Consider the following 10,563-nt stretch of genomic DNA (forward strand, 5'->3'; position numbering starts at 1 on the left):
ACCAATTGTACCCCTACCTATCCCCAGTAAGCTGACTATAGCACAATTGGAATATTTGTCTATATTTCTGCTTCTAAAAATGTCTTGGAGCATGAAAGAGCAGTTTAGCATTGTTCTTTCAAGAGTCTCCCCCAGTGGTTTACCCCAAAGAATCACAACAAAATCCATGTGCTACTTACAGTTTTGATTGGCCTTTCACATAACAAATTTAAGAAGAAAATGCAGGAAAATAAAACTAAGTCTCAAACAGTTCCTTCAACAGAATTGCTAACAGAATTGCCAGTTAATTTATGAGATTATTCATTGATCTGTTGTCACTCAGAATAGTCTCAATCCTAATGCTCCAAGTTCATGTTTAAGAGAATTAGGTCAAGTGTGGGGCAAGTACACCCAGTTCTTTAGATACTTGCAGGAAAAAACCAACATGGCAACAAGCAGGGAGTAATGCTTCAATCATACCTTCAATAAGGCATAGAAAGTACAGAGGCAAACTGAATGAGTATAGGGACAATGGAGGAGGTGGGTATAGGTTTGGGATGATAAAGGGAGAAAGGCATTAATTAAGGCACACAAAGTCATTTACAAAACCGTGGATAAAAATTGGAAGCACCTTGCTAGCTTGGCAAGCCAGGCCAAGGAGAAAATACTGCAACCAGCCAAGACAAAACAAATCAAATATTAGCTATTCATCAGGATTACTTAGGACTTATAGTATCTTCTAAATTAAAGGATCAGAGGGCATGGAATATGATATTCCAGAACACAAAAGAGCTAGGATTATGGTCAATAATCACCCAGCAAAACTGAGTATAATCCTTTGAAGGGGAAATGGATATTTGATGAAATAGAGAACTTTAAACCATTCTTGTTGAAAAGACCAGAGCTGAACAGAAAATATGATATTCAAATATAAGACTGAAGTGAAGCATAGGTAAAGAGTAAAGAGATAACTTAAAAGATGCAGTTATTAAACTCTTTATATTCCTATATGTAACTCTTGAGAACTTTATCACTATTAGGGAAGTTAGGCATATACATGGACAAAGTAGGCTTTGCCTACTCCAAATCATTCTTCTCGTCAGTGAAGAATCTCAATATAGAAAGAGTCTTATCTCCTCATTCCTCTGTTAAGGGTTTAAAGAGTCATACAAATAACACCTGCAGTCTTAGGAGACCTAAACTCAAAATCCTCTGGTCTGTATTCCTAGGTCACACAACTGGGGAAATATGAAGGGAAATCAGATTGAACAAAGGGGACCTATAGCCTGGACAAAGCATAGTTTTGGGACATGGGTATCTACTGGGGCTAGGAGTAGAAAATTGAGTTTAAGGTTTAGTTTACATAATAAGATGGTCACATTAATTTGTTCTATAAATAGTACTTGGCTCTGAAGCTCATAGTGGAGCTGAGGAAGTAAGTTAAGGGAGATTTTTTTGCCCCACCTCCTCCAGCTCTTAGCTTATACTTTTTCATTGGCCATACCTGGTTTGGGTGTGGGTAGGAACTGCAAGCAGGATTAATGACAAGACATTATGATCTGATTGAAGGATCTCAGGTCCCACTGTCACCCAGTATGTGAAATTTGAAGCAAGGAAGTGATGATTTGGCTGCTCAAGAATTTATACCTCAAGGTACTTAGGATTTGGGCAGGACCCCGATCTCAAAGCAAGCCTACACTATGGCCCCCCAAGCCATGGGTCCTATGGTGCTGGCCAGATTGGAAAGTTTGGCAAAATTGGAATGGTAATGTGCTTGTGATATGGGCTGACAGTGGGCAGTAAGGGGTAGAAATAGGAACAGGACCCTCATAATCTAGAATCTAAAATTTTCTCACTAGTTAGCACTAATTAAACATCAAGTACATCACTTTCAGTTTCAACATTAATCAAATATAAATTGTTTAGTTATCCACCCTGTGTATCAGATCAGTAACATTCTATGCTAAACATCATCTTTTATCCATTCTGTTTTATTAATTGCTTATATTGTTCTTAGAAATAATAAGTTACCCTTAGTGGTCCTCCAGTGTACCATATGCTCTCCCCATATTCCCCACTCTGGAAGATTTCTCCCTGACAAATGATCACAAAGTGGATAATGGAGAAACATGGAACCTGCACACTGAAATAGACGGGTAGGTCAGACTGGTGCCAGACAGGGAATAAACACAACAGGGGACACACCCACACCCCACAAGGGAAAGGACTGAATGGATACACTAAATAAACCACACAGGGGATTTGGGGAATGGGTAGTGACGGAGAAATACACTAAGCTGGGTAACTAACAGTTGGCAGTTTAATTGCCCACCAAACTAACCAGTAATAACAAAATAACTTAATGTGAGTTCTATTGTTCTAGAGGTGAAACAACAGGAAGTATATGAAACAAGTTTAATGTTGTTAAGGTAAGGAAAGAAGGAGAGGTCTTTTCTAACTATCAGGGAAGAACCAACTGTCAATGGAATGTTAAGTATTAAGCCAGCTTCCCTGCTAAACTAAACACAGGCAGGCAACCCTCACTGAGGCTGGAGAGGGCTGGAATTTTGGGATTCTCACAACACTGGTCCAAGCTGATCCTTAGATGAAATACAGGACACAGGAACCAAATCCTTGCTCAGCCAATAGATCCAGTAAAGCACTAGGGAGTACAAGGCTATCTGCTAGTTGTCCACCAACTGCAGATTTATAACCTTCACTCAGCCTAGGCTATCTTGCTTGATGGCCTCTCCTATCTTCTTCACAATACCCAAATCCACAGCTTGTAGAGGCTCAGCTGGACTGAATAACAGCTCCACACTCCTTCTTCCAGTACTGCCAAGTTCACTCTCCCAACTCAAACCTCTCCCTGCATTTCATATTGGAATGTTCATGGCCCAGACAAGGGTTTTGCTTTGGACTGCCTGCTTCCTATCTTACCTTCATTGCTAATTTATAATCTACCTATAATAACACTGAGGCCTCCAATCTTGCACATGTTCCTTATTCCCTGTGACACACCTCCAACTGGGTTTGGAAAGGAAGATGCTAAACTACCAGACCCCAATAAATATACCAACTCTGATCCATAGGGTGTGGAAGTTGCTACCCCATGGTAGAAGCTTCCACTCCATGGAGGAAGCTTCATTCCTCAGAGGAAGCTGCCATCTTATTGCAGGGCTGTTATGCCATACTATCAGCTCCAAAGAGGCTACTCTACTTGCCCCTACGTTTATCCAATGGCCCTATCACTACCTGATTAGCTTCCAGACTATTACACCAGGTATTAAGCTATTATACCACTATACACCACTTTTTCAAACAAAATTATTTTCTTACTTCTGGACTGAATGGAGTTTGAGTCTTCCATTCTTGTAGCAAGACCCTACTACAAACTTGGGTGTGTTTTTCCCACATCACTTGCGATACAGTATCTTAGGAAAGAGACATGTGTCCTACAAGCCATGTGAGGAAAGTCCTGGAGTTGAGGGAAGTTTCAAACTATAAATGAACATTCTGGATTGTGGAGGAGTTCCTGAGCAGGGAAGGAGGCTCCCAGAATAAGGAGGAGAGTTTTAGGCTGGGAAGCAACTCATAGGAGAAAGACCTCCTGGGCTGGGGAGTATAGGCTTCAATTAATTGATGATTAAGACTGATATCATGCATCACCAGGCTGTAGGATTTCCCCTGAGTTGGCCATACCCTACCCCATTAGGAGCTTACATATGGGCTTATCATTGAAAGGTGAAAGGATTCTATCCCCTTGGATATCAATAGAGAAGCTAATAAATATATCTACAAAATCTCTTTTCCAACTCGGATGATATGGTACAGTCCAGGGCTCAGAGCGATGATACTCCAGGGCACAAAATGTGTGACAATCAAGGGTTTCAAGGTATGTAGGAGGCCAAATATCATAATGTGTTGTAACTCATGGCTCAGAGTTTATAATAATGTAATGCTTGGGTTGTTATTCTCTATTCTTCCAGTCTAAGCCCTTCTAGTTTCCCTTTGGTCTAGATTCCTTTGCATTCCAATGCATAGAACAGTATCTCAAACATAGCAAAGTGTTTAATAAATGCTCATTGCCTTCAGTTGTCTCCAGACTCAACCTTAAATTAAATAAAGCATTTATTATTTGCTTCCTATGTGCCAGGCACTGTACTAAGCACTGGGAATAACAAATTTGCTCTGGAATCTGATGTGTTATTAGCTGCTATCATTATTATCTTTACATGCTCCAAATGGAAAGAATTAGAAGGCACCTTGGCCATGATGTCATTTGTGTCAAGTTAGTAGGTGTTGCAATTATGAATGCTTGTGTTTCACCATAAATAGCATGACTACTTCTAGGCTCAATTTTTAATAATAATAAGAATAAAAACCTCTTCCTACAAAAATAGTATGGTTTAGTGGAAAATACAATGAAAAAAGAGCCAAAATATCTGAGTTTTAAGTCCTTGCCCTACCACTCCCTGACAGTGAGACCTTGGATAGGCCATTTCCCTTCTTTGGTCAGTAGTTTCCTTATCTATAAAAGGAAGAGGTTGAACTAGATCCATGCTAGTGAAACTATGGCACACATGCTAGAGGGAGGCACTCAGAACCCTTTCTGTGGGCACATGTGCCATCTCCCCAGCACAGTTCACCAGAGTTCATTACTAGAAAGCCAGAGGGACACAGGGCTGGGCTACTCCCTTCCCCCTTTCCTAAGGATATTTTTCACATCACTTGTGTGAAAGAGAATTCTTTACTCTGTTGTCTATCTTGAGTTAACACTAACTTAAATAGCCCTACTTAGTACTTCACTAGAGGGAAGACAGGATTAACTCTCCTTTGTGTACTTTTAAATTGAATTAATAAAATATTGAACACACCCTACTTAGTATTAGGTGAGAAGCTAGCAAGATTTAGAAAATTCACTCCCTTAGCTGTGAATCTTTTTTGATGAGAACTTTACCTTCAGAAGGTGAGAAATTAAATCCACAGGTACTGCTTGAGGGAGCTTCACTGGAGACTGCAGCTTGGATCATAGGCTTGGAGCTCAGCTTCAATTTAGACCCTAACTCCTGGACTACTTCATTTTGGGGTAAGTGAAAAGCTGACTCCTTTCCTAGTTTCCTAAGAGACTAGCTTCCATCTTGGAGGAGGCCATGGGGTTACTCACCACCAGCCTTCCTGGTTGAGAGCTAATTAATCTCTCCCTAGATTAAGTATACTCTGTTATGAGGAGTAAGCATTTAGGTTGATAGGGGTAGATAATCTCTCTATCCTCTTCACATTTCTCTACTTTATTGCTTCCTCTCCATTTTGTAAATATTTGTAAATAAATTTCTGACTCAAGATATAATAAATATTGGTGAACACATGATTTCATGAAATTATTGTCCAACCATTAACTTTAACCCTAACACTTGTCCCCTCTAAAGGGTTTACTATTTACTAGATAGTCTCAAAGGTCACCTGTATATCAAATACACTATGATTCTCTTTGATTTTCTGAATATTATATTGGTGATTCCAGCAACCTCCATTGCCAGGTACCTCCTCATTACCATTTATTAGGGGACAATGTCACCATATTCATTTATAATATAGAAAAGCAATAGTTTATTTGGGTTTCCACCAATCACAATCCCATTATCACAAGAGCTTTTGGACAGGAAGGACTTTTTGATGTGTCTTTGAAGAAATCTTGTAGATTCCCAAGTTTCAGTCTGGGGTAATGATAACACTGACTCTAATACCTCAGATTTCTATAGTGTTTTAAGACTTGCAATGCATTTTCCCCAAAACAGCCTTTTGATGAGGTAGTACAAACATTATCATTCTCCTTTTATAGATAAGGAAAACTCCTTTAATAAGTAGTCAGTCTCAGAGAAACATGAATTTATCCTGGGCCCTCTCCATTCTCTACCAGCTTCCTTTGGATGATCTCACGAACTCCAATTAATTGGTCTCTCTTTGCACAGTACTTCCAAATTTATATAACTAACCATGATCTCTTTCCTAAACTCAGGCTCTACAGACCACCAACTTATCTGAAGTATATTTCTACTAGAATGTCCAGAATGCATCTCAAACTCATCCAAAATGGAATTCATTGTCTTCTCCAAACTGTCCATAATTTAAACTTCTCTATTTTTTGAGGCCACCACACCATCTTCCTAGTCATTCAAGTTTATGACCCTTCTTCAACACTTCATGTTCTATATAACCCCACCACCTCCATCCAATCACTTAATCATTGTCTTATCAGTTCTAATTCCCCAACACCCTTCACATATATTACCACTCACAAGATTATCTCCTTCATTTGAGGTTTTAAAACCTATCCCCTGCACTATTACAATAGCCTCCGGCTTAATCTCCTATCATCCAGGCTCTCCTTTTCCAATCCATTCTTCTCAAAACTGCCTAAACAGACTTTAAAGTACATATCTGACCCTCTTACACTCCTGCTCAAGAAGTTTGGGTGGTTCCCCATTTTTTTTCTAGGATACATTACAAAATTCTCAGAATAGTAATTAAAGCCCTTCATAGTCAGATATTTCACTTACTCCCTCTCACTCTGTTCCAGATAAATTAGCCTACTTTCTTTTCCCTAGAGACAATAGTCTGTCTGTTGGCTTCCTATCTTTATACAAGCTGTCTCCTTTTTCTGGAATGTTTCACACTGCTCAATTTCCAATCTTAGTTCTTTGATGTCTTCAAGGTTCATCTCTGGTGACACCCCTTAGGTTAAACCTTTCAAATCCCCCCTTCAAATGAGGTTGTATCTGTCTTGGCATCCCCTATCTATGTGGCTGTCCCCAATAGTTTGTATGTTCTATGAAGAAAAAGAGTGTTCTTTGCTATAGTTTTTATGCTCAGGGTCAATGTAGTCCAGGACCTCATTCATATAATCCCTGATTTTTCAGGAACACTTTTACAAAATCAAGGGAGATACTTTCCCTCTTAAGTTGATCCATGAAGGGAGAAAATAAACAAAGGAGCTAGCAGCCAGTGCATCCTCCCATTAGGGAGAGGAGGAAAGAAGCAGGCAGGTGCTTTTCATGCTCCTCTGAACAGGGCCCCTTTCTGATAAGTGTTATGTTGATAAATAACAGATAATTTGGAAAAGCAGATAATTATGCCAGGGCCAGTAACCTCCAAGTCACTTCCTTACAGACTGGCAGGCTTCAGTGAGAAGGGAGGGGGTTAGACACTCCTGACTCTCAAACCCCTCCCCCCAAGCAGTTGATTTTCAGTTGGGATAATGGAGACAGGCTGAGGTTCTTCTAGCAAGTTTCTGTTTAGGCTGAACTCTAATGATGTTCCCTTTCTTTAACTTATATTCCCCACAGGTCTGATAGAGGAATAAGTAGAAGCTAGTTATCTAAATGTTGAGGACTGAGATGGATCAGATCTTCTTAAAACTGGCAGCTGAGAGGATTCCAGCTAGATGGTAACAATGAGCAGTGAGTATCTCCAAATAATTCCCAGGCACAGATATTGAAGGTAAAGCTTATATTAAGAAGGAAAGGGAAAAGCTAGAGGGGGTAATTGGGATTTGGATAAGGAAAAAGGGTAACCCTGATCTGTTAGGTTGAAGCTGCCCCTCCCCCTCCAGGGGGGGAGTGACAGGTATTTGATCAACTTTGTTCACAAGGCTAATATTATTTCTAGTCTCTATAATACTAAATAATTGTTGTATTGATGTTGGTAAGGACTAACCCTACTAGGCAGGCTAACTCCTGAGTAGAAACCACGATGGCTTTGCCACAATGGCCTCTCAGGTGAACCCCCCAAGTCAGGAGCAGTAAGCAGTGAGATCTGCCCACATTAACCTCCCAGAAGCAACTGACTAACTCCTTCTCAACTGTCCCCTCACCCCAAGTTCTCCAGGGCGGGGTCCCCTGGAATTCTGGGTGAGGCTGACCCTGTATTTTGCAGGGATTCCATGCTACCATCCTCTACATTACATAAGGCATTAGTCTTCCTTCTGAACTGAAATTGGAATTGCCCTTCTTTTTTTCTTAAACCCTCACTTTCAGTCTTAAAATCAATACTGTTTTTTGGTTCCAAGGTGAAAGAGTAGTAAGGGCTAGGCAATGGGGGTTAAGTGACTTGCCCAGGGTTACACAGCTAGGAAGTGTCTGAGGCCAGATTTGAACCCAGAACATCCCATCTGTGAGCCTGGCTCTCAATCCACTGAGCCACCCAACTTCCCTCTGGAATTGCCCTTCTGTACTTAACAGGTGCACCAGAAGACAAAGGCTTTATGAGATAAGGCTAGAAGCTAAACTGAGGGAGTCAAGAGTCTGATATCTTGGTGCCTTTGATCTAAAGGTGCCTTGGACTCCTTTAAAATTTAGTACCAGCATATGTTATATGTGTGTGTGTGTGTGTGTGTGTGCGGTTTTGTGTATGTGCCAATATCATTTGGTTTGTGATAGTTCTGCATTCTTCTGTCTAAGTTGTAAAAGGTCTAGAGTTGATTTGTTGATGAAAGTGATGAGTTCCAATTTGGACCTATTGACCTTGAAGTGCTATAATGATATCCAGCTAGAAACATCCAATAAGCAATAAGTAGTGGGAATCAGGGGCTCAGGAGAGATATCATTCCCTGAGATCATTCCCATTTTTATAGCGTTTACAAAGCACCTTCATAGCCATTCTGTGAATTAGGGAGTTTTGCTATTGTTATGTTCAGTTATTTTAGAAAATGTGACTAGACTTGTGTTTTTTTATCTGAATGGGCAAACTAGTAGTGGTCAAGTGGAAATTTTGGGTTTAGTGGAGAAATTTTCTAATAAGACTACTCAAAATTTGAATTGGTCATCCAGAAGGTCACGGGTTTTTCCTTACTAGAGGTCTTTAAGTAGAGACTGAATGATTACTTACTTGATAAATTTATAGGAGTTCTTTTTCAGATATGGATAAAACTGGATTACTTCTCAGCTATGACCACTTTTTAGCTCAAAAAGTGATTCTATGAGGAAGCACAGTGACCTCTCCAGGGACTCAGTGAGTCATACAAAGGAAGATGGTGAAGCATATTTTCCCCCAGAAGATCTCTATCCCAAGCAACTAGCAGAAGCAGTTAAGTGGCACAGTGGTAGACCTGGAATCAGAAAGAGTTGAGTTCAAATCCAGCCTCCGACTCTTACTAGTTGTATGACTGAGTGAGTCACTTCACCTCTGTTTACATGAGTTTCAAAAAATGGAGATAATAATAGCACCTATCTCCCAGGATTGTTGTACGAGTAAAATGAGATATTTGTAAAGCACTTTGCAAACCTTGAAAGGTTGTGTGTGTTTGTGTGTGTTAGCTATTATTATCATTATCATTATCTTCATTATCCATTGATTCACATGGCCTCATTCCTGGCCCCAATTAGCATACATGGTCAGGTTCCCATTAGTGTGAGTTTGTCCCCTAGTAAGCCTCAAACAGAGCCCCTAGTAGAGACAACTAAGCTGTCAGATCCAAGTGAATTTGGCTTTTGAATATCACGCCATGATCCATAAAAGGCCAGACCAGGCCAAGGCTTTCTTATCTTTATTATAGGACAAGGGATGAAAAATAATAAATCATGGAGGACATAGAGCTAGGAATGAAGAGTTTGTAGTTCAGAGGGGATTGAAAGCAACTAGGATAATTATGAGTCCTTGGGGTCATTCTGGATTTATCTTGAGGTAATCTAGAGTTCATTCTGGGGTCCCCAAAGGTATCCAGGATCCAAATAGTGACTTCTTAGATGATTTTTCCACAAAGGTTCTTCTTGGAGAAGCAGAAGTCAAAAATCAAAAGTCAGGAGATCAGATGCCAGACCCATTTCCCTATCCTTTAATCTGTCCCTCAAGATCAAGTCTCAAGTAGAAGAAGTCATGAGATGGGGGATAGAAAAGAAAACAAATTGGGAGCAGGGAGCCTGAAACAAAGCTAAGGGAAGTAAGTTGGGAGGGTATTAGAGTGGAGGTTGAAAGGCAAATGAGGCACAGTAAATGAGGAGGAAGCCATACAGCCCGAGGGAATAGGATAGAGAGGATTCTATGAGAAATGAATAAAGTTTACAGAAAAGGGATAAGGATGTCTCTGAGGGACAGAGAACAGATAGGAAAGAATGGAGACTGAGGAAGAGTGTGGCTGAGCTATGGCTAGAAGTATAAAGGAATATCTGAGGGAGCAGAAATGAGACCAGGGTTGATGGTCTGAGAGAAACCAGAATGAAAGGAAATATGGGACAAAGCTAGACATTTACCTTAGAAGATCAAGGTCATGGTGGTAAACAGGACATTGATGGCCACAGTCTTCATGAATAGCAATCTCAGGCCCAGCAAACTGAGGAATAGTTTGTTCCCCTGCTCAGGTCCTTTTGTAGAGAGCAATGGCCATGGTAAGGGCTTAGCATTAAGGGGAAACAGGCTGGTCTAGGCGCCTACCCTAAGTAGTGGGAATATTAATCCTAGCTAACATTTATGAAGTGCTTTAAGGTTTACAAAACAATCTACACAAAGATGTCATGAGATCTTTACCAAAATACCATGAGGTAGGAATTATACTTATTACCACCATTATATATATATATATATATATAT

At 40.2% G+C, this 10,563-nt stretch overlaps 1 protein-coding gene across 1 annotated transcript in view; it reads right to left on the reverse strand.

Annotated features, from left to right (window-relative positions):
• Positions 1-10,227: 10,227 nt before the first annotated feature.
• Positions 10,228-10,563, reverse strand: part of LOC123242163 (Ig heavy chain Mem5-like) — a 140,468-nt gene continuing 140,132 nt past the window's right edge. The window contains exon 9 of the mRNA XM_044669713.1: positions 10,228-10,337. Within this exon, the coding sequence (XP_044525648.1) occupies positions 10,228-10,337 (110 nt within the window). The remainder of the gene's footprint in view (positions 10,338-10,563) is intronic.

The sequence above is a fragment of the Gracilinanus agilis genome, chromosome 1, assembly GCF_016433145.1.
Source record: "Gracilinanus agilis isolate LMUSP501 chromosome 1, AgileGrace, whole genome shotgun sequence".
Lineage (NCBI taxonomy): Eukaryota > Metazoa > Chordata > Mammalia > Didelphimorphia > Didelphidae > Gracilinanus > Gracilinanus agilis.